This window comes from Arvicanthis niloticus, chromosome 22 (assembly GCF_011762505.2).
Source record: "Arvicanthis niloticus isolate mArvNil1 chromosome 22, mArvNil1.pat.X, whole genome shotgun sequence".
Taxonomy (NCBI): domain Eukaryota; kingdom Metazoa; phylum Chordata; class Mammalia; order Rodentia; family Muridae; genus Arvicanthis; species Arvicanthis niloticus.
Window position 1 is genome coordinate 1,308,287 of NC_133429.1, and position 22,493 is coordinate 1,330,779.

The window sequence follows — 22,493 nt, forward strand, 5'->3', positions numbered from 1 at the left end:
GTAAACTGCCTTGACCTCCACGAGCTGAGATGACAGACAGGTGAACTGTCCTCCAGGTCCCCCTACCCCCGCGGTGTGTCCTTTTCGGAGCTATGTGATACTGCAGGTCCCCACTGAGCTTCGGCTTTACCAGTTCAACCTCGCAGATCTGTATGTGAACTGTGGGCGACACCACCCCTGATCTCCAGGGTGGCCCTTGGCGGCGTGGGAGAGCACCTATCTTGGGGTTGCTAGCTCTCACTCCCCCTGCGGGGCATGGAAGACACGCGGCAGTGCGCGGAAAGCAGCTTTATTCTGGGGGTGGGGGAGCCGCAGCCTAGCGCACGCCGCACTCGGCCTGCAGCCGCTCCTGCTCCAGCGCGCGCACCAGGTCGCGCACGAACTGAACCTCGGCGGCCACCTGCGCGGCTAGCGCGTCGTAGCGGTTCTCCAGGCGACACAAGCGACGCTTCAGGCCGCCGGCGCCCAAAAGCGCCGCCCGCGCCTCCTCCTGCGCGCGCGTGCGCAGAGCCTCGGTGCGCCCCAGCTCCGTGCGCAGGCGTCGCAGGTCGCGGCCCAGCCCCACGCTCCCGTCGCGGCAGCGCGCCTCCCGCTGCTCGGCTGCCGCGCGCAGCGCGCACACGCGCTCCCGGCACTGTCGTCGGCCCCGCTGCAGCTCGCGCAGCCCCTGCTCCGCCGCCGCCACGTCCTCCAGGACACGCGAGAAACGCTCGAAGCTGGCGTAGCTCGTGTTGCGCGGCATGCTCGAGTGCGACTTGAGGCTGTACTCGCGCAGGCGCGCCGCGCGCAGCCGCCGTCGCTCCGGCTTCCGGGCGCCGTCCTCGCGCCTGCGCACCTGTGAGGAGCAGAGCTGCGGCAGGGAGGCCACGTCCACAGCCCTCCCGCCTGCCAGCTCGATCCCGGGCTCTCGAGGCCTCACCTTGATCCAGGAATGCTCCAGGCTCTGTGCGATGGTCATCCTCCTCCTGCGGGGCGGAGCGGGACAGCTCTCTGATGACTCCACCCAAGGGACCCCTCATGACCCCCATCAGGGCAACAGGACAGGTGACCCTACCATGATCCCAGTCTTCCACAAGTGTCCTATCCCAGTGTATGGAGAAGCCAGACAAGCTGTAGCCCTATCACCCCTAAAGCCCCTGCCGCCCCACCCTGGGGGCAGGCTTGCTCCACCACCCCGCCGGTGAGGTTCTAAGATCTGTGGTCACTTGTGCCCAGAGGTCCCCGCTCAGTTGGCCATGGAGGGTGTAAAGACTGGTAGTGAACCAGGCACTCAGCACCCAGGAGGCCGAGGCAGCCCAGGCTACGGAAGACCCTGCCTCAAAAATACAACAACAACAAAAGACCCAAAAAAGAAAACTGGTGTGGCCAGCTGAGGCTGCCACCATGGTCCGCCTACTTGGGGTCTTTGACCAGCAGCTTGCGGATGAAGTCCTTGGCCAGCTCGCTGGTGCTGCTGAAGTACTCCTCATCAAAGTCGTAGTTCACTGCAGAGATGTTCGTCAGCGTCTCCTGCTTGGTCTCCCCCAGGAATGGGGATGCCCCACTCAGGCTGCAGGGAGACAGGGCGCATGGCAAGCCAGAGACGGGTCAGCTGCTGGGGGCTGACACCCACATCCCTCCACTGGTTATCTGGGAATAGGGACCTGAAGTGAGTCTGCCTGCTTCAGACGGCCTGTGGGGTGTTGATGTGAGCAGGCTGTGACCACTGTGAGCAAGGGATGCCAGCCTGGGGCACAAGCATTCCCATGAGACTCGGCAGGCTGACTGGCCAGTAAACAGCGTCCCTCCACAGTTCCCGTCTCTCCACTCACTCCTGCCGAGTTCCTCCAATGGCTGGCTGTCATGGGAACGACCAAACCCTTTCCTCCCCAAGGTGGGTTTGGTTTATCATAATAGAAGGCAAACTGGGACATCTCCCCATATTTCTGACTCACTGGCCCCCTTGAGAGGGGAGACATTTCCAGCCAGGGGGGTGGGCAGTCCCTGGAACAGGGTCAACAATCCTTATTGGGGAGCTGGGAATGAGCCACAGCCTAGAATCCCTCAGTGAGGTAGTGGGCAGGGCGGGGCCGAGACCCCACCGTGAGGGAGCGAGGGGCACGGGCAGAGGTACAGCCACGGTTCCACGGGGAGCAGCTCCTTCCCTAACTCTCCCAGTGCGTCTGCAGCAGTCCCAGCCCTGACCCTGGCTTCTAGCAGGTACAGTCTGAGGCCCCTCTCAGGCACTCACAGGATGTAGGTGATGACGCCGATGCTCCTGTAGGGGGCAGAAAAGACTGGTCAGAATGGCTGTGGCAGCACTTCATACCCAGGGCATAGGATGCCACTCTACAGAGTGTGGTCAGTGTCAGTCACAGGGTCACCTGACCACCTGGGCTAAAGCCAGGACAACAGAACCTCAGGACCCTCTCTGGCAGCAGTGAGCCCCTGGATCCTGTGTGACAGAGCTGAGCCCATGTAGTCTGAAAGGTTGGAAACAGCTAGGGGAGCACCGAGCATGGGGAGCACCGAGGGAATGGAGCAGTTCAGGGCCTCCGCCAACACCACTCACCACATGTCAGCCTCCAAGCCAAGCGGCTCATAGTTGACGATCTCGGGAGCTGTGGGAGACAGGATTGTTGAGGCAGGTCAGGCCGAGGCCATGCCGGCTCTACCCTACTGGGCGGTGCCCACACCTGCCCCTCACCAACAAACTCCGGTGTGCCAAAGATGTTCTTGAACTCGCTGCCGGCCTCGATTCTGTGTGCGATCCCGAAGTCGATAAGCTTGATGCGTGGGCTGGCCGCATGCTTGTCCAGCAGCATGATGTTCTCGGGCTGCAGGACGGCATTGGGGGTGACTCTTGGTTACCCCTGCCCCTCCCTCCCCGAGCCCACACATACAAACGCGCGCCACCTTCAGGTCAAAGTGCGCGATGCGCTTGGAGTGCAGGTAGTGCACACCGTCCAGGATCTGCTTGAGGAACTGCGTGGCCTCATCCTCGGTCAGCGATTCCTTCTCCGCCAGGAAGTCGAACAGCTCGCCACCAGACACCAGCTCCAGGATCAGCACCACATCTGTCTTGTTCTCGAACACGTCGTGCAGCGTGATGATGTTGGGGTGGCGGATCTCACGCAGAATGCTCACCTCGCGTTCGATCTCCTCCCGGCTCACACCGCGCCGGCTGGATGGCAGGCGCCGCTTCTTGATGAACTTGGCCGCGTACTCCATGCCCGTGCCCTTCTGCTGGCACTTGCGCACGATGGCGAACTGGCCACTGCAGGGGAGGAGACACCTAAGCGCCGCAGGCCCGGAGGAAGCCAGGACTCTATACCTGTGCACTTGTCCCCCAGGTTTCCCACAACAGCAGATCCTCCCAAAGACCCAAATGATGGACACTTGAGGGACGGCTTGTGGGGAGGGGGGGTTAGAGCACTGGCCAGAGGCTGGGGACCCAAGAAGAATCAGGTGTGGTTAACCCCAGTGCTGGGGGAGAGAAGGTGGTCCCTGATGAGGGAGTCCAGCCATCTTGAGCTCCAGGTTCAGCGAGACACCCTGTCTCCAAAAAACAAGGTGACATAAAAATGGTATCCCTCAGTCAGGCTTTTAATAAAGGAGCAGAGGCACGAGCATTTCACGCCCAAGGCTGTGTAGTTGCATCCTCTAAAATGAAAACCTACCCTGTAAGCAAAGCTCCTGAAAACAGCCAGCGCCTCGGCAGTTTCAGGCTGTCCCCAGGCGGGTGTACTGCCCCTCCCAATACAAAACAAACTAAAACCCCAAAACCACGGCCACAGATCAGCCAGGCTGCCTGGGAGAGGATCAGGGAACCGAGCAGCCCCAGGAGGAGGATGCCCATGGTGGAACTGCCCGCAGGCACCCATGCGGGGTGGGCCTTGGTGATGCAGCTGTCTGACCATTTCTTCTCCTATACATACATAACCCCAATAAAACTCACCACTGGACTTTGGTGGTGCCTTGCCTGGGTCTGCCAATGGCTCCCTATCTGGGAAAGTTGATTCAACTCTGCCCAGGAATAGAGCTGCACACCACCAGTTTAAGCTACAAGACTTCTTGTCTCAACAGCCAAAGCTTACCACGTAACCTGGGCTAACCTTGAGTTTAGTGACCCCTGGCCTCAGCCTCCTGAGGGTGGGAAGGTGGAAGCTGTGGTCACACCCTTTTTGTTTTTAACAGATTACCTTTGGCTGTTGGTTCTTCTGTTTTTAGAGTGAGACAGAAAGTCTGACCATGAGAACCACGCTGGCCCTCGGCTTCTGAGCCCAGGCTCCCAGCAGCTGGGACAACGGCATGTTTTCCCAGAACCTCAGGACATAAATATTTGGGCTGGAGAGATGGCTCAGCTAAGAGCATTAGCGGCTCTTCCAGAGGTCCTGAGTTCAATCCCCAGCAACGACATGGTGCCTCACAACCATCAATACTCCGATGCTCTCTTCTAGGATGTTGTTTTTGTTGTTTTGGTTTTTCGAGACAGGGTTTCTCTGTGTAGCCCTGGCTGACCTGGAACTCACTCTGTAGACCAGGCTGGCCTTGAACTCAGAAATCCACCTACCTCTGCCTCTCAAGTGCTGGGATTAAAGGCATGCGCCACCACCGCCCGGCCCTAGGATGTTGGCATAGTTGCAGGCAGGATACTATATACATAGTAAATAAATCTTAAAAAAAAAAAAAAAACCAAAGTATAAAATGTTTTAGGGAATAGAACATGCCTGTCATCCTTGTACCGGGAGGTGGAGCCAGGAGGATCAAAAGTTTAAGGTCATCCTTGGCTACATGGTGAGTTTGAAGCTAGCCTGGGCTACATGAGACACTGCCTCATACAACATGGAGCTGGTCAGACGTCTCAGTGGGTGAAAGCAGCAACACAGACAACCAGAATGGGAGGAACTGACCACCACACCCGGCTTATGTGTATGTACTCACAGGCAGGAGGATCTCTGGGAGTTCAAGGCCATCCTGGTTTACATATCAAGTTCCAGCATAACCAGTGATACAAAACACCGGGTATCAAAACAACAAAACCAACCAACCGAAAAACAGACAAAACCCATATGGCTACTCCTGAAAACCTGCACATCCGATGAGAGGATCTGGCGGTGTGCAGCCACCCAGGGTGTGTGGACCAAGTGCACCCGGGGAACGAGGCCTGAGCAGGACCTGTAGGCACTGTCCTGCACCCTCACCTGTGTCTATCACTGCACAAGCACCGAAAGTCCCAGGATGGAGTGGGGAAGGGACAAGGCCAATCCCAGGACTCGAGCAACCCAACGGCTCACTCAAGTCCCCTCAACAGATACAGCAACATACCCACAGAGAGACACCACCCCGGTGTCAGTCACCGGACTGACTCCAGTAGCACATTGAGAGTATGGGGGTCATGGAGAGGCCAAAAGGACATGGCCTCTTCCACTGGGTGCTGCCCTGGCTTCATGCTGAAATGTGTGTAAGGACCGCACCCATGCAATGACCCTGCGAGGCAACTGCCACCATCATCCCCACCTCAGCCAAGGAGAGTGTTTGGCCGCCACCACCATAGAGTGCAGCATAAAGCTGCAGCTTGACCACAGGCAGCAGGTGCCGCTAAGTGCCCAGTACCTGGCTCTGGCCTATGATGCCCCAGTGCTGGGGTAAGCGGTCCACACTTGCACACCTCACCTTCCAGCACAGTGACGGAAGCCAGCCTGGGTCAGACCATACTCGTGCTGCGACCATGTCCATCCCGTCTATCTGCCTGCCTCTGCCAGGAATGACGTATGTGAGTGTGTGGCAGCCACAGGGCTTGTGCGGAGGTCAGAAGGTGGCTTTCGGGTCCCAAGTGCCGTCAAAGCTACTCAAGGGTGGGCACAGATGGCAGAGCCGAGGGCGAGGGAAGGGTAGAGCCATGGCAGGTGCAGTGCAGCCCCTCAGCCAATTCCCATCATCCACTGTTCTTACTTCCCGGCCCACTATGCCGGAGCAACCAAGGCCTCTCCACGGCAGGGCCCATGGGTGTATCTCTTGGGTGTGTTGCTGGGACATAAGCTAAGGGCTTCCCATTTGTAGGGTGAATATTTTACCCTGAGCTATCATCAGACTTGTTCTTCTGGTAGGGTCTCAGGTAGCCCAGGCTGGCCTTGAATTCACTCCCTATGTAGCTGAGGATGACCCTGAACTCCTGGTTCTCCTGTATGTACCTCCTTACTTCTGGGACAACAGGCATGCCCACCATGCTTATCAGGTTTATTAAGGACAAGGACTTTGGAGCTGAGCATGTGGTGAGGACTGACAGACATGGGACAGCAGCCCTGACTGTACCTGGGACCTGCAAGTCACCCTCTGACACAAGGGCTGTGGCTGCCACGCACTCACATACTATAATAAATATCTCTTATAAATTAACAAATAAGCTGAGTGCTGGTGTTGCACGCCTTCAATCCCAGGAAGGCAGAAGCAGGTGAATCTCTGTGAGTTCGAGGCCAGCCTGGTCTACGGAGTGAATTCCAGGACAGCCAGGACTACACAGAGAAACCCTATTTGGAAAGACCAAAAAATTAATTAATTAATTAATTAATTAAAAATAGGGGCTGGAGAGGTAGTTCAGCTGTTAAGAGCACTGACTGTTCTTCCAGAGGTTCCAAGTTCAATTCCCAGAAACCTCATGGTGGCTCACAACCATCTGTAATGGGATCTGGAGCCCTCTTCTGGCCTGCAAGCATACATGCAGCTGAACACTGTATGCACAGTAAATCAATCTTTTATAGAAATTAAAAAATAAAAACACAGAGATCAGACAGCAAGTGTACAGTGTGGCAGGCCTGGGGCCCAGACCCGCCCAACTCCAACACCATAAATACTTTATGTAAATTACACAGAATCAAGGCACCGGTTAGGCACAGATCCACCCTCATTTGCTACACGAGCACCAGTGCCTGTGAGGTGCTCAGTATCTGAGTGTCACTATGTCGGGGCTAAAGCGTCCATATGTCCTTCTGGGGTGAGGAGGCGGGTGGTACGTGAAACTGTTTCACAGAGACCAGCAGGGGCGTCAGATTCCTGGAGCTGGAGTCACAGGTAGTTGTGAGCCTCCATGTGGGTGCTGGGAATAGAACCACTTCTCTAGTAGCAGGCTCAGATGTGACCAGCACTTGTGCCTCTTCATGTGCATGATGGGGACACAGCTGGAGCCCTACTGTGGGCAGACACCCACGGCCTGAGCTGTCTGTGAAGAGACAGCACATCTGCCTGAGGTCTGCCAGAGCAGGTCCCATTTGGTCCCCCAGCTTAGCTGGGAGGTTCTCAGGGGTGGGGATGAGGACTGCAGTGGGAAACTCCAGAAGGAAGTACTTCAGGGCCCCTAGGCAGGAAGACTCTCCTCAGCCTGCCTTATACTGGAAGGGTTATTTACATTCCATGGGGGTGACATCATAGGGCGGGCCTTGATGTTCCCAGAAGGCTGGCCAGGCTAGAACTTGCCAAATAAGGTCTGAAGCCCCTTAGAAAGAGGAAGGGCCCGGAGTGAGGAGGTGGGAGGGGGCTCCAAGGCATGAGAGTTAGCCTAGAAAGAGAACCTGGCTTTCTCAAGAAACACCAAACAGAAAACGGTCTCCTGAACCAGTGTAAGAGCATATGTGTAGAACTAAGAAAGGGAGGCTCAGAAAATCATCAAATGGCTTGAGCAGTGTGGGGGGTGGGACACAGCACCCAGGCTGCCAAGGACAGCCTGAGTTCAGCCCCTGGAACCTGCATGGAGAGAAGCGCACAGACTCCAGGAGAAGTGCTGTGACGACGACACATATGCACAAACTATAAACATAAAAGAAGTTCAAGGCCGACCTGGGATACATGAGACCCTGCCTTTAAAAAAATCAACGAAGGCCAGGGTGGTGGTGCAATCCTGTAGCCCCAGCACTTGGGAAGCCGAGGCAGAAGGATCTCTGTGCCAGTTCCAGACCAGCCAGGCACACACAGTAAGTCTCTGTCTCACAACAATCCCATAGCAGACAATGTTCAAGCGCTGTCCCTGGCTCAGAGGACAGGGGAATCTAAAGCCCAGAGTGGTGACGAGACAGAGGCCAGCCAGGAAGGGCAGAGGCACCACCCCCAGCACTCACCTGCCAAGCTCCTCCCCCATCTCATAATGGTCCTCCACATCCTCCTGCCTGAATGTGGACATGGCGGCTGCCTTCTGCAGGATTCTGGGGACCCAGGAACTGGGGGGGACCGAGGAAAGCAGAAATGTTTATCAGGGATCAAACTTCTTCCAAGAGGCTCCCCCAGCATATGTGACACCAATGCCCCTGCCCCAGATTTTCTTTGGTCACCTAAAGCCCCTACCCACAATTTGGACATGGTAGAGCAAACCTGGCACCCCAGCCCTGGGGAGGGCAGGGCTGAGGACAGGAGTTCAAGGGCATTCTCAAATCCCTGGTGAGTTACAGCTAGCCTGGGCTCCATGAGACTTAACTCAAGTGACTGAAGGGATGGCTCAGATAGTAAGAGTGGGTGCTGTTCTTGCACAGTAGCTGAGTTACCAGTGCCCATGCTACCTGGCCCACTAGTACCTCTAACTCCTGCGCCTGGTGACCTCGAACACCCTCTTCAGGTACCTAAGGTACCTGCAGGCACTGCGACACCCCTGTCAGAAACAAGCATAGATATAACTAAAAGAAGCAAAACGTCTCTCAAGCAGTATCTATATACAGACACAACGCTGTAAAACACAGATATAGTGTCATGTGCCCTTTACCCTAGCACTCAGGAGGCTGAGGCAGAAGAATTAAGCAGAGTTCAAAGTCTGCGTGAGGTTCCCTACTCTCAACACTCTCTTCCGTAGCGTCTGGCTCTTGGACTCTTAGCTAGCTTCCTCACCTGTCAATCATGCCCACCTGCACCCCGGAACTCAGGGGTGTCGCTGGAAATCCGACGCATGCGCAGCAGTGGTGCCGGTCCTAGAGGTCCACCCTGGAGGTTGGAGCGTCCCGAGACAACCATGTCCCTTGCGGATTCCCTCCCCTTGCTCTCGCCCTTGCTGCGTGTCCCTTGGGTCCCAACACATCGTCCCGGCCCCGGCCCATTCGTACCGTCCTATGCCCGTGAGTCCCCGCCCGGCGCCAGCGAGGCCCCCGCGAGAGCCTCCAGCGCAAATCCCGAGGAGGCATCTACGCATGCGCCGAGGGCGCAGCAACACGCCCCCGCAAAGCCCGGAAGCCAGCGCTCATTGGACCACTTTAGCCAGAAACTGAATGCCACCACTCATTGGCTAGCAGCCGACCTATCGGCGGAAGCGGACGTTGATTTGCAACGTCATCACCCTAGGCTAGGCAACTCCAGTGCTCATTGGACAAGGATTGCCGGCTGGACAGGGATTTACAGGAGCGCCCAATCCCGCCCCCGGGAGCACACTAGTGGGCGGGCGTCTCCTTGCTCTGATAGGATTGGCTGGCGCAAACAGCGAGGCCGAAGAGCCTGGACCGCATAAGCCGGAAACCAGACCCCTGGATGTGTGGGGTAATTCTGTGTCCTGGAAGATCTGTCGCCAGGACACAGGGTAGCAGAGGGGACAGGGAGCATAGCTGCGGGCCACCCTCAGTAAGGAAACTAGGAGCCTTGTGGGAGGAGCCAGGCACCCTTAAAATCAGAGGTGCCCAGGAAAGTGAACGCAAACCAGGATGAAGAGGAGCCCGTGCGGACCAACCACAGTAGTTTATTACTCCAATGATTCGCACAGCGGGGTTGCAAGTCTAAGGCTGGCTGCCTGCCTTCCTGGAGGGACCTACCCCACCTCCCCCTCTGGGGGAACTCCACTCGGCCATGGACCCCATAAACCTCTGAATGCATTCATTTAGACTTTGACATCTGCGAGTTTCCCTTTGAAAATGTTAAGAGCCGTGTCCCGCCCACCCCACGGCCTGCCAGTCCAGCCTGCAGAGAGCGGTTTCCGCTGCCTTCTAATTCCGAAATAAATAGAATTGGTGGCAAGTGTGCTGAGTGATGTCAGGGTGGCCCCAGCAGCCTCCAGAGGGGCACCGTGGGGACAGTCTCAAGGTGTCTTCTGATGGGCGGGCGGCACTGTGCAGCGTGTGGCTGTACCAGGCTGCCTACAGTTTGTCCAGGAAGTTGTCCAGCGCTGGGATGCCTTCCTTCAGGCCTTTGCGCTTGCGGGTCTCGGCTACCACTTGGCTGGGACGGCTGCTGTTGTCAAAGGGGTCCCCAGGCAGGATCTGCCAGTGGTCAAACACGCACTGGGGGAAGGCCTGGCCACCAGTGTTGGATCGAAGGTCGGCGGTGAAGCCTACACAGAAGACAGGAGGCTCATCAAGTGGCCCAGCCCTCGGGGTGTCTTCCCTGTCTTAGCTTAGCTGTCTTGTCTCTCCTCACAGGGAAGCTGGCTTTCCTGGCACCCTCAAGCAGGCTGCCCTTGAAATGACAGAACTCTGCTCCTCTGCTGCACACCCACCCAGCTACATAGGCCTGCCATGCAAACCCCGGGAGCAGACACTCACCAAAGGACTCATTGACAGGCAGGTATGCCTTGACCACGAACATGGGGGTACCGGCCACCTGGGACTCCTCAAATACATGGCCACGCTTCCTGTTCAGGACACCGTAGATGCCACCCACCACTTGCTCAGGACACTGAGAAGAGAGAACAGTGGTTTGCAGTGGGCAGAGGGAGGAGGATAGATAGGCCCCACACAATACACCCAAGTTACCTGGATCTCGACCAGATAGATGGGCTCCATGAGGCGGGGCTGTGCGGTCAGCACACTGGCATAGAGGCAGCGGCGTGCTGTGGGGATGATCTGGCCACCTCCCCGGTGGATGGCATCGGCGTGCAGGGTCACATCATGGACATCAAATCGCACACCACGCATGTTCTCCTCACACAGAGCACCCTGTCAAGAGCTAGAAGTCAGACGGCAACAGGCCCTCAGAAGTAGGAAAGAAAGCCCAGGCACAATCACTCACCTCCTTCGTAGCCCACTGGAAGCCGGCCACCACACTGTCCTTGATCTCATTCAGGTACTGCACACCCTTGGTGATGTCGGTGAGAATGTTGGGGCCAGTGCCATCAGGGCCAAAGCACCAGATCTTGCGGGCTTCAGCGACATCCCACTCGTATTTCTCAGCCAGGTAGCGGGCACGGGCTTTGAGCTCCTGGCGGGCAGACACCTCACCCTTATCGATGTCTTCTGCCAGGCCATCAGGGAAGGGCCTGGCCTTCATGTACAGGCGGTTGTGCTTGTTTGGGGACTTGGACAGACACAGCACGTTGGACTCCTCACTGACTGTCTCCCGGTATGACACGACAGGGTCTGATTTCTTGATGGGGATGCAGGCATGGTCCTCCTCCAGGTCCTTAAGGCAGATCTCCAGGTGCAGCTCGCCTGCACCAGCAATGATGTGCTCTCCAGACTCCTCGATGATGCACTGTGGGAACAGTGGTCAGCACCCTTGCCACCCTCCCCAGGCGGCCCCAGCCTCAGGCCCAGCACTCCCTGCTTTCCCCAGGTATCTCCCCTCTAACCACAGCAAGCCAATGAGCAAGTGGCACACCTGCACCATAGGGTCAGACTTCGCCAGGCGCTTCAGCCCCTCCACCAGCTTGGGCAGGTCAGCTGGGTTCTTGGCCTCCACTGCCACCCTAACAACAGGGCTGACACTGAACTTCATCACCCGCATATTGTGAGCGTGCTCAAAGGTGGTGATGGTCCCAGTCTTGACGAGGAACTGGTCCACGCCCACCAGTCCCACGATGTTCCCACAGGGCACGTCCTCAATGGGTTCCACGTAGCGGCCCATCATCAGAATGGTCCTCTGGATAGGCTTCAGGTACAGGTCCTCTTTCTTCCCGGGAGTGTAGTTGGGGCCCATGATGCGGACTTTCAGGCCCGTGGACACCACCCCAGAGAACACTCGACCAAAGGCATAGAACCGGCCTTTGTCAGAGGTTGGCACCATCTTGGAAATGTACATCATAAGGGGGCCTTTGGGGTCACAGCTCTTAATACCTATGGAGAGTTGGGAATTCAAGTCACCTGGTTGCTACGCCAGGAAGACCCACGAGCAGAGCGCCGACGCCTCTATGGTACATACCCATGGCAGCCTCGTCATCGGGTGGCCCCTCGTAGAGCAGCTCACAGCGGTACTTCTGTGCAGTCACAGGGGATGGCAAGTGGATGGTGATCATTTGCAGCAGGGCATCCCCCGCAGGCAACCAGCGCCGCATGACAGCCTTGAGCAGCGGCTTGCCCTCCTTGTCCTTGTCCTCACTGTCCAGCTTGATGTCCAGCTTCTCGATCAGCTTGGCCGTCTCCTCCTTCCTGAAGTTCATGATGGCGTCGAACACCTGTGCCCAGCAGAGAGGCGGATGAGCACGGTGACAGGGGATGCTTTTCCACACTGGGATTCACGGGGGACCCACAGCATACCCACCTTAAAGATGGGGTCCAGGATAAGCTGGCAGAAGGTGCGGGGAAGTTTCTTCCCATCCGGGCTATTGGCTGACTTGCTGAACTTGCCATTGGCTGGGTCAAAGTACCTTGTAGAGAGTGGTCAGATGGCACCCGCAGCAGACACTGGACGGGTGGTGGGCAGGCAGGGGCAGCCCCACACTGTACTTACCGGTCTCCCCACAGCTTCTTCATCATGTCCTCTACCTTCTTGGCGCGCTCAGCTGCCCCCAGCTGGCCCTCACCCTTGGCTGCAAACTTAGCCACGTACATCTCTGCAAACTGCTTCAGAGTGAAGGCCCAGCCGTGCAGGCCAGAGCCAAAGCCGACGGTGCCCAGGACAGGGTCGATCTGAGGGAGGAGGGCAGCAGTTAGCCAGCAAAGCTGGTGAGCAGCCAGCCCAGCCGCACACAAGCCCACAGCCTCAGACACTGAGTTTCTTCAACAGACATCAGGTCAAAGTGAAGAATTTCCGTCATCATGAGTGGGCACGGGGAACCCCAGCCCCCGCCCGGAACAAGAGGGCGTCCGCACCATGATGTTGCCCATGGGCCCGCTCTCGCCCTCGCCGTAGGTGGAGATGATGACGTTCACGTTCTCCACGATGCGCTGGAAGGTCTGGTAGAGCTCCTCGGGCTCCAGCTGCAGCTCCAGCAGGGCCCGGTCCATCTTGTTCATCATAAGCACAGGCTTGATGCGCTCGGCGATGGCCTGCCGCAGCACCGTCTCTGTCTGCACACACACGCCTGAGGGAGAGAGGGAGGGGCGCAACACACCACTTAGGGGCCCTGGAAGAGCACAACTTTTAACCCCCTGGGCTGTTCAAGGCCCCACAACCTCGAATGGCTTGTCTGTGGGAATGAGCGCGGGCATCTCCCAAGGTTCACTGGTGCCAGAACCCCAGGAGCCCCACCCGCGAATCAAGGTCGGTCCTCTTGTGAGGGCAGCATCCTGAGCCCACGCCACGCTGCCCTCACCCCTCACTATGCAGCCCTGGAGGTCCTGGACCTCGGCGTGCAGGAAACAAGGGTTAACTGCTACCACTTAGCTGGCGACACAGCCCCCTGCCCAGACACACATGGGCAGAGCCGCACTGCAACCAGAACGTATGTCCCCCAAACTGCGGCAGTGCTGGGCCGTGGGAACGTCAGCTACGGTCTGCTACAGTCCACTCACCGGACACACAGTCCACCACCACCAGAGCTCCGTCGGTGACACGCAAGGCAGCGGTCACCTCTGAGGAGAAGTCCACGTGGCCTGGAGAGTCAATGAGATTGATGAGGAAGCCCGAGCCATCCTTGCTCTGCTTAATGAAGTTCAGGTCGTTCTCAGAGAGCTCGTAGAAGAGGGAGATGGCCCTAAGGGGGAAGGGGACACCGTCCGGCACATCTCAGCTCGGCAGGCAGGCGGAGGTGCAGCTGTGCTGGACAAGTGGCCCTAAGTTTGCTGCCGGCCCACTGGCCGTCACCACGCCGGGGGAGCTGAACGACAACCTGAGCCAGACCCCTTGGGCTGCCCCCCACTTACGTGGACTTGATGGTGATGCAGCGTTCCTGCTCGTCCTTCCGAGTGTCAGTGAAGCGCGTCTCCCCGGCCCGTGCGGAGGCGATGATGCCCGCCTTGCACACGAGGGAGTCGGTGAGCGTGGACTTGCCGTGGTCCACGTGAGCGATGACCGACATGTTCCGGATGTTGGCTTTCTTGTCCATGATGGCACGGATCTGATCTACTGTGAAGTTCACCTGTGGTGGGGGAAGGGCGGTCAGGCGGACTCTGGGAACCCGGCCTGGCAGGCACCAGCGGGTCAATAGCACCCGTGGCGCGGACGGGAGCCGTCCCCGGAGTGTGACTCACGCCGCGAGCCCAGCACCTCACCGGGACCCACCAGCCAGGGCTTCAGAAACACGGCTCGAACTAAACGCCAGATGTGACAACTGGAGCCAGGGAAGAGCGAGCCTGGGCTACGAAGCCCAGGTGGACCGCCACCCGGGCAGAGGTTACACACACCACGTAGCCCCCAAACCAACCGGCGCGCCGCGCCAAGGTCAGGCGCGCGATCAAAGGCCACAGCGGGCCACCAGGCCGGCGAGCCATCTGAGTATGGGGGCCGGTGTCAGCATGCGGACCAGGCACCGCAAGCTGACCGGGGCTCCGGGAAAGGAACCGGAAGCAGCTCAGCCCACTGCAGGTGTCCACGGAAGCCGCCCCTGCAGGCTGTCACCTCCCGGGGGCGCGGGGACAGCGCCACGTCCGCTGCCACATCAGCGCACGCGGCCACGGGACCACGCCAACGTCGGAGCCTGACACTGCCGAGGCCCGCCCGCAGGGGACACGCAGACATGGCGCCGCCGCCCGACCACGTCCCGCCGCCCGGGCCGGGGCAGCCATGTCCCCTCCTCCTTCCTCCTCAGGGTCGCGCTCGGCCACCTCCCGCTGCCCCGAAGAGCCGTCGCGGTCCCCGAGCCTTGCCGCCCCGCGGACACTCACCATGGTGGCGGATGGCGACGGATTCTCAGAGTCAGAGGTGAACAGGGAGGCGCGCCGACGATGGCGGCGGCTGCGGCGGAAGAGACCGCTGACGTCAACGCCCGGCCTTTTATAGGGCGACGCCGGTTGGGCGCGTCACGTGACGGCGCGGGTGCGCTTCGGGCCTGGTTGGCTAGGACCCGAGCGGACGGATCTGCGCATGCGCGGCGGTCTACGTCTGGGTCTCGATCTGCCTTGGGAGTGGCTGCGTCGCGGCCGGGGCGTGGCCAGCTCGGTCCCGGGACCCAGGGCAAGGGTCCGAAGGTGGGTTTTTAGACGTAGATTCTTCAGAACACAGTTGCTTCCAAGATGATTCTTGAAAACCTCGTAGGTCAATAAAAAAAAATTTTTGAAATTCGGACCGGCAGGGCGTTGGGCCAAAGTCCAAGTTCCTGGGTTTGAGGCTGTTATGTAATTTGACACCTCTGGGAAAAGCTGGAGAAAGTGACCCTTGGGGCCACAGATTTACTTCTGCAAAACCTTGCTTGTATTTTTATTACACTTTTTCGTTTGTTTGTTAGTCTGTTTTGGAAACAAGGTCTTTGGATGCAGCCCAGGATGGCCCCAAATCCCGAAGATCTGCCTGCCTCTACTGCTTCAGTACTGGGGTTAAAGCGTGCGCCAACACACCCCGCTCTCCTGAAACGTTTTTTTTTTTTTGTTGTTGTTGTTGTTTTTACCAGAGACAGGATCTGTAGTAGAACAGGCTGGCCCTCAACTGGATTGACTGTAGAGGTTGTCCTTGAATTACTGATCCTCCTGCGGGCGAAAATGCAACAATAATGATAAAACAATAACAAAAGGCGAACAGTAATGGTGTACGTCTTTAATCCCAGCATTTAGACGACAAAGACAGATCTTTGTTCAAGGCTAACCTAGTGTACAGAGTGGGTAACAGGACAGACAGGGCTAAAACGAGAAACCCCGTCTTAAAAACAAACAAACAACATATAGCTAGAGATCAGTGCGTGGAGCTCAGCAGAGTGACAGTCAGCTGTCATTCCAGCACTTGGCAGATGGAGGCAGGGGGATCAGGAATTCAAGGCTACCCTTCCTTACATAGTGAATTGTTTCAAAAAGAAAACGAAACCAAACCTGTGGTTTCTTGGATTTTTGTCGCTTATCTCCTAATTTTTTGCACCTTTACAGGGGTTTCATTCTGTAGCCCATGACTCCCAGCAATCCTTTTAAAGCTACTACCAGAACAAAGCAAGGAGAAAGTGATGTTAAAGAGAGCCCTCGATGCTGGCCGTGCCGCGTGAGTCCAGAAGGAGGCGCCGCAGGACCGCGAGCCTGGCTGTCCCCGCCTGACCCTGGAAGCGAGCCTTCTGTACACAATAGATACTCATTGTTTCCGCGTTCGACCCACGCAGAAGACCTCCCCTCGGGAAACCTTGTTCCAAGCTCCCTAGGTTAAAGCGAGGGGACACATCTTACCCTTCCAGAATTGGAAGGAGAGGAGGGGAGGAGTCCTAACCTAAAATAAGAAAATTAAGCAATGCGGTTTGCAAATCTTGGCTCTAAAGTGAACCGGCACCCTCCTCCACCACTGCGGTCCCATTCTGTTTGCTTTAAAAACCTGATCCCTGCTTAAACAAGAGGGGACGCTTAGACCAATGACAGGAATCATGTCTATTGATTGGCTGGGACGCAGAACCTCCCAAGGAGTGGCAGGCTCGAGAACTAAGGACCAGGTGGGTATGCGACTCCATTCCAGTCAAGTTTTACACGGCCAGCGCATGCGCTCTATGGTCGGGAATTTTGCATCCTGGCCGACCGATCTATTTTCTTGAAGAGCAGAGAGGTCCCTGAAGTGATTGTCAAAGACTCAACAGTTCATTCTAGGGAGAAGGGGGTCTTTGCAATCAGACAGGGCAAATATTCTCAGAGATTCAGCCGGCTGGAGCTGGTCCCAGGGTATAGAGAATTTTCCACAGGAGAGAAGCCCTGGGTTCCACCCCACAGCCATATAAACTAGGGTTGGCAGCACATGTCTCTCGTCCCACCAGCTGGAGACTGGAGGAGGAGCAGGAGCACAGGATTATCCTCAGCTACCTGAGTTCAAGGCCAGCCTGGGCTACACAGAGGATTTGTTTCAAAAACTAAAGAGGCACATGCCTTCAATCTCAGAAAAATGAATGAATGAATGAATGGGATTGAGAGTGGACATGGCTGGACTAGCCTGCTATTCCAAAGTGTTCAAAGATGAAAGATTGTGGGAAGTTCTTAGCCAAGCCTGGCTTTCCAGCATACTCTCTCAAACTAAATCAGAACTGAGATCCTTGTGGAAGCGTGTCACACAAGCCTGATGCCCTTCAGACCATGGTGGAAAGACAGTGCCACTCTGGGAACTTCTCTGACCCACATGTATGTGTAGCACAGACATCATGCACACATTAATAACAAACAAAATGTTAATCTAGCTGGGCTGAGCTCAGTGAGTACTGACCAAGCAGGTGCAAGTGTCTGACTTCCATCTCAAGCAGGAACCAGAACAGGACAGACATGGAAGCAGGGACCAAGGTCAAGTCAGCCTAGGCTACAGGAGACCCTGGCTCAAAAAAAGAAGCAATTTCACTTTTGATTGTATTAAAGATTTATTTATTTCATGTACGTGAGTATACTGTCGATGTCTTCAGACACACCAGAAGAGGGCATCAAATCCCTGTTACAGATGGTTGTAAGCTACCATATGGTTGCTGGAAATTGAACTCAGGACCTCTAGAAGAGTCCTCAACCGCTGAGCCATCTCTCCAGCCCCCTTTTGTTTGTTTTGTGAGACAGCGTTTCTCTACATAATTCTGGTTGGCCTGAAACTAACTCTGTAGACCAGGGTAGCCTCAAACTCACAGAGATCTGCCTGCCTCTGACTTGAAACTTCTGGGTTCAAAGGTGTGGGCTACCACACTCAGTTAAAATAGAATAATTTGAAAACAAAACTCTGAGACAAGGTCTTTCTGGACACCTTTGTGGTCTGGCCTGGGATTTCAGACATTCTCCCTGGTTCTGGGTTTCTAGTGTTGGAGCTAAAGGAGTGAGCCACTATCTGGACTAAGTAATTAAATTTCATTTTGGAGAGAAACAGTTCAATTGTTCTCAGTGATTGGCTTTCTTGGCAAATTCTAATAAGCTAGTTAATTCGGGGAAGAGAATAGAGCAATGTTCAGGGCTGAGACTGGACAAAAGGGATTGACACCTGGGGGATGGGGCCAGATGCACAGCGGCTAAGATCTGCAGAGCCTGCTGCTAGACAGCCACTAGGATCTGCAGTAATCAGTTTAGACAGCAGCCGGGCAAGGGCGCTGCCGGGTGCAGGGAAGGGGCGCAGAAGATGCAGGAAGTTGTTACTGCGCATGCTCGGCGAGTGCACCGCACGTACTACAGCTGTCTCTGCCCAATTGCGTGGTGCACGCATCTCCCTGTCCTCTATGTAGGGAAGAAATATATGTTACACATTGAGATAAATCAGATTTAAGATTTCGATTTCGTTAGACAAGATGTAAGTTTAAATTCTGTGGGTGGGTGGGGGAGCGGGGGCGAGGGATCGGATAGAGGGTTTCCAGAGGGGAAAACAGGAAATTTACATTTGAATTTCAAATTTACATTAGAAATGTAAATAAAGAAAATATCCAATAAAAGGAAAGGAAAAAAAACCCCAAAAGTTACATATTAATTCATTATTCTTATCTCCATGTATAGTAAAAATTGTGACAATTTTAGTAAAATACAATTAAATTATATATAAAAAAAATTCTGGTGCTGCTTTAATGTGCTATGTGGATAAGTTACTGGATGTCTCTGGTCATTAGTGTGAATAATAAATTATTTTACGAGGTCCTTGTAAGAATAAAGAAGTAAAGAGTGGGGCTGGAAGCCGGGCAGTGGTGGCACACGCTTTTAATCCCAGCACTTGGGAGGCAGAGGCAGGCGGATTTCTGAGTTCGAGGCCAGCCTGGTCTACAGAGTGAGTTTCAGGACAGCCAGGGCTGTCAGAGAAACGCTGTCTCAGAAAACAAACAACAACAAAAAGCAAAACAAACAAACAAAAAAAGAGTGGGTCTGGGGTTCAGTGGGCAGAGGGCAAGACTAGCGTGCACCAAGCTATCAGCAACAGAACAAACCAGACATTCTAGCACCGGGGAGATGGAGGCAGGAGGATTACAGAGTGAACCTGGGCTACATGAGACCCTGACTAAAATAACAACAAAAAATCAAAACAAACAAAAAACAAGGCTTGAGTCATAGTTCAAACGGTCAAGTACTTGCCATGGAAACGTTGGAGTCCCTGTTCCTGTATAAAAACCTTTGGCGTGCTCTCAGGGAATCCGAAGTTCCACGAGGCTAAACTAGCCTGCCTGTGGTCCTCAGGGATTCTCTTGTCTCATCCTCAAAGTTAAAAAAGAAGAAGAAGGAGGAGGAGAGGAGGAGGAGGAGGAGGAGGATATCTGGTGTTAACCTCTGACCTCCCATACACAAATGACTGCATGCAAAGTCATATGCACATGCATATGACAAAGGGAAAAGGCCATAGAGTAATACCAATAGGTGAAATGAAAAGGAAATTAGGCCCGGCTGGAGATGGGGAGATGGCTACCTGGGTCGGAGAGTAGATGGAACACAAGACATTGGTTGGATTCCCGGCACCCACATGAGGAGGATCATGAGGAACCCAACACCCTCTTCTGGGCTCTGATATATTCACACAGTTAGAAATAAGAAAAGTAAACCTGCAGTGGTGGACCATTCATTTAATCCCAGCACACAGGAGGCAGAGGCAGGTTGATTTGAGTTGGAGGTCAGCCTGGTTTACAGAGAGAGTCTCAGGACTCCTGAGGCAAACCTTGTCTCGAAAAGAAGAAAAAAGAAAGACAATAAAATTAAAGTATTTTAAAAAAGAATCTCTTCCTAGCTTTCTTTTACGATCTCCAGAAGATGGTCTTCTTCCTCAAGATCCAGTATTAGGTACATTATCCCAACTTAGGCCAGGGAGGAAAGAGGAAAAGAGAAAAAAGGTATCACTCCCCTTATTGGATAGATTCTGATCATGTGACATCAGGTGCCTGCAGAATTCTGGGAAATGTAGTCCATTCTGAAATGGACTCTTAAAACGGAAAGAGGAAGACCTCTCTCTCCCCTTCTCCCCTCCCCCGTCTCCTCCTCTTCTCTCTCTCTCTCTCAAGATTTATTTACTCATTTAACGTATATGAGTACACTTTTGCTGTCTTCAGACACACCAGAAGAGGGTATCGCATCCCACTGCAGATGGTTGTGAGCCACCATGCAGTTGCTGAGAATTGAACTCAGAACCTGCAGGAAGAGCAGCCGGTGCTCTTAACCGCTGAGCCATCTCTCTAACACGGAAGACATCTCTTAAGAAAAGTGTTGTTGGCAGTGGTGGCGCACGCCTTTAATACCAGCACTTGGGAGGCAGAGGCAGGCAGATTTCTGAGTTCGAGGCCAGCCTGGTCTACGGAGTGAGTTCCAGGACAGCCAGGGCTACACAGAGAAACCCTGTCTCAAAAAAAAAAAAAAAAAAAAAAAAAAAGAAAAGTGTTGTTGTCAAACTGTAATGAGGTTAATGAGCCAGAGTTGTTTTAGTGGGGAAATCATTTGCTGCACACATGAGGGATCTGAGTTCAAATCCTTAAACTATGCAAAAATCCAGGGTAGTTCATCTGTCATTGTAGCAAAAGGGAGGTTGGGACAGGAGGATCCCTGAAGCTCAGTGACCACCAATTTAGCAGATCCAGGGCACATGAGGTTCAGTAAGAAAATCTGTGCAAAAACAAAGCTGAAGCCAGGACGGTGGCCACAGCATTAATCCCTTGTGTCTGTGTCGTGGAATCAGAGGCAGGTGGATCTGAGTTTAAGGCCAGCCTGTTCCATAGAGTGAGTTCAAGGACAGCCAGAACTACACAGAGAAACCCTGTCTCAAAAAAAAAAAAAAAAAAAAAAAAAAAAAAAAGGAAGAGGAGATGGGGTATACATAGCAGTTAGAGCTCAATGGTTAGAGCACTCTTGCACAAGACTCAGGATCAGTTTCCAACATCCAGACGGTGGTTTACAACCATCTGTAGCCAGTTCCAGAGAGCATCTGACCTCTGTAGGCACCATGGGCACAGACAGACATAGAGAAAAAAACATAGTAGACATAAAATAAATAAATATTTTTTTAAAAAAATTAAACAAGAGTACAAAAGGGGCTGGGGCTCGGTTGGTGGAACGCTTGCCTGGCATACAGAAAACCCTGGTTTAAGCCTCAGGATCACAGAATAAGACGTAGTGAGCCGTGGCTGTCAGGCCAGCACTTGGGTGACAGAAGCTACAGTGGGGGTTAGTAGGGGATTACCGGGTGAGCTTGTGGGTACTGGCGAGCTACAGGGGGCTTGTGACAGAGAGAAATCAGGCTTGGTAGAGCTCTCTCTTTGTAATTTAGTTAGAACAAGAGTAAGGATCAAGTGGCTTTCGGAGACTCGACCTGAATACGCGCGCGCGCGCACACACACACACACACACACACACACACACACACACACGAAAGGAAGAGGAGTGTGCGAGCGGAACCCGGATGTGCACCGCACAGGCTCACACCACGCCGCTACACGGCCATGCGAGCCCTGCACCTGCTAGCTGCCGCTCGAACGGAACAGGGACACCAGCCCGGCCGCATTCTGTTCATCCCCAACCCTTCTCTCCACCAAATTGCGAACGTAAACAGGAACCAGAAAATGCACCCGAGCGGGAAGAACCTACACCTTTAAGACCACCCTCCCGACGCTGGACGTGGGCGCGGTCCAGTCCTCCCAATGAAACGGAAGCAAGGGGGCGGGGCCGTCCGCGCTTAAAAACCCAGAGCGGGGCTAGAGGTGGGCGTGGCCTGCAGGGTTCGGAAACCTGGGAGTTGGGTGGGGCTTGTGGGTAGTTAGGCGCCGAGGAGGGCCCTGAAATGGTTGATTGCCGCCTATAAGGAGTTCGATCCCCGGGACTCATTTTGTGACACATGGTTAAAGGAGAAAGCGATTCCAGGAGACTGTCCTCTGACGTCCACATAGGAGGCTTGGAACGCATCCATTCGCATTAGTCTCCAAACCGGATGTCCTGAGTTCGATTCCCTAAACCCGTAACTCCTTAAGTTGTCTTTGGACGATCAAAATTTGCGCATGTCTCCCCCTCCCACCGCAATAAATAAATAAAACAGACCACAGAAGAGTGGGCGTGGCCTTGAGCCCCCCCCCCCCAAAAAAAAAAAAAAGGCTGTTGGAGGGGCTTCTATGCCTTAAAGAAGCAAGATTAGGCTGGGCTTGGTAATGCTCGTCCTTAATCTCAGTCCTCCGGAAGCAGGGGCAGGCGGATTTCAGTGAGTTTGAGGGCAGCCTGGTCTACAGAGCGATTTCTACAGAGCCAGGGCAACATGGTGAACCTGTCTCAAATAACAAAAGACCATTTTTTAAAATCCACAACTGTTGCCACCGCAAGCCAATTTGAAAACGAGGTAGGGGATCCGGCCGGTACTCTCTAGAAAAGGTGGGGCCAGTA

General features: G+C 54.8%; 2 protein-coding genes, 1 long non-coding RNA gene and 1 other non-coding gene across 10 annotated transcripts; 1 reads left to right on the plus strand and 3 right to left on the minus strand.

Annotated features, from left to right (window-relative positions):
* Window positions 1–273: 273 nt before the first annotated feature.
* Window positions 274–9,203, minus strand: Dapk3 (death associated protein kinase 3). Of its 7 annotated transcripts, none has more exons than XM_076919314.1 (11): window positions 9,060–9,144; window positions 8,865–8,940; window positions 8,541–8,614; window positions 8,091–8,189; window positions 2,896–3,256; window positions 2,687–2,816; window positions 2,552–2,600; window positions 2,231–2,257; window positions 1,397–1,549; window positions 920–965; window positions 274–835 (listed from the first exon to the last, which is right to left on the minus strand). In XM_076919314.1, exons 4-11 carry the CDS (start codon window positions 8,150–8,152, stop codon window positions 317–319), a joined length of 1,347 nt encoding a protein of 448 aa, XP_076775429.1. In that variant the 5' UTR covers window positions 8,153–8,189; window positions 8,541–8,614; window positions 8,865–8,940; window positions 9,060–9,144; the 3' UTR covers window positions 274–316. The 7 variants fall into 7 exon arrangements, with proteins under 7 accessions (XP_076775429.1, XP_076775428.1, XP_076775427.1 ...); XM_076919313.1 differs by having other exon boundaries at window positions 8,848–8,940; window positions 9,060–9,143; XM_076919312.1 differs by lacking the exon at window positions 8,865–8,940 and having other exon boundaries at window positions 9,060–9,203.
* A 445-nt stretch (window positions 9,204–9,648) lies between these two features.
* On the minus strand, window positions 9,649–15,060 carry Eef2 (eukaryotic translation elongation factor 2). The gene is made up of 12 exons (XM_076919308.1): window positions 14,919–15,060; window positions 13,959–14,173; window positions 13,608–13,789; window positions 12,966–13,177; window positions 12,604–12,782; window positions 12,415–12,520; window positions 12,076–12,328; window positions 11,536–11,990; window positions 10,948–11,409; window positions 10,692–10,874; window positions 10,482–10,614; window positions 9,649–10,270 (listed from the first exon to the last, which is right to left on the minus strand). The coding sequence occupies exons 1-12, from the start codon at window positions 14,919–14,921 to the stop codon at window positions 10,077–10,079; spliced, it is 2,577 nt and encodes an 858-aa protein (XP_076775423.1). The 5' UTR covers window positions 14,922–15,060; the 3' UTR covers window positions 9,649–10,076.
* Window positions 12,854–12,917, minus strand: LOC143436532 (small nucleolar RNA SNORD37). The gene has a single exon (XR_013106496.1). It is a non-coding gene; the product is annotated as a small nucleolar RNA SNORD37 (small nucleolar RNA).
* A 5-nt stretch (window positions 15,061–15,065) lies between the features above and the next one.
* LOC143435800 (uncharacterized) lies at window positions 15,066–18,039 on the plus strand. The gene is made up of 2 exons (XR_013106196.1): window positions 15,066–15,221; window positions 16,107–18,039. It is a non-coding gene; the product is annotated as an uncharacterized LOC143435800 (long non-coding RNA).
* The last annotated feature ends 4,454 nt before the right edge of the window (window positions 18,040–22,493 follow it).

What these genes read in the sequence shown, in the direction of transcription:
- Dapk3 (XM_076919309.1), bottom strand. Translation starts at nt 9,145, where the DNA reads ATGCGTAGATGCCTCCTCGGGATTTGCGCTGGAGGCTCTCGCGGGGGC. An exon ending in TCGCGCACTTTGACCTGAAG is followed by an intron (nt 2,817 to 2,895) that starts GTGGCGCGCGTT and finishes GCCGTCCTGCAG; the next exon opens with CCCGAGAACATCATGCTGCT. An exon ending in TGGCACACCGGAGTTTGTTG is followed by an intron (nt 2,601 to 2,686) that starts GTGAGGGGCAGG and finishes TGTCTCCCACAG; the next exon opens with CTCCCGAGATCGTCAACTAT.
- Eef2 (XM_076919308.1), bottom strand. An exon ending in GGTGGTGGACTGTGTGTCCG is followed by an intron (nt 13,178 to 13,607) that starts GTGAGTGGACTG and finishes TCTCTCCCTCAG; the next exon opens with GCGTGTGTGTGCAGACAGAG. An exon ending in TCTATCTGGTCGAGATCCAG is followed by an intron (nt 10,615 to 10,691) that starts GTAACTTGGGTG and finishes CTCTCTTCTCAG; the next exon opens with TGTCCTGAGCAAGTGGTGGG.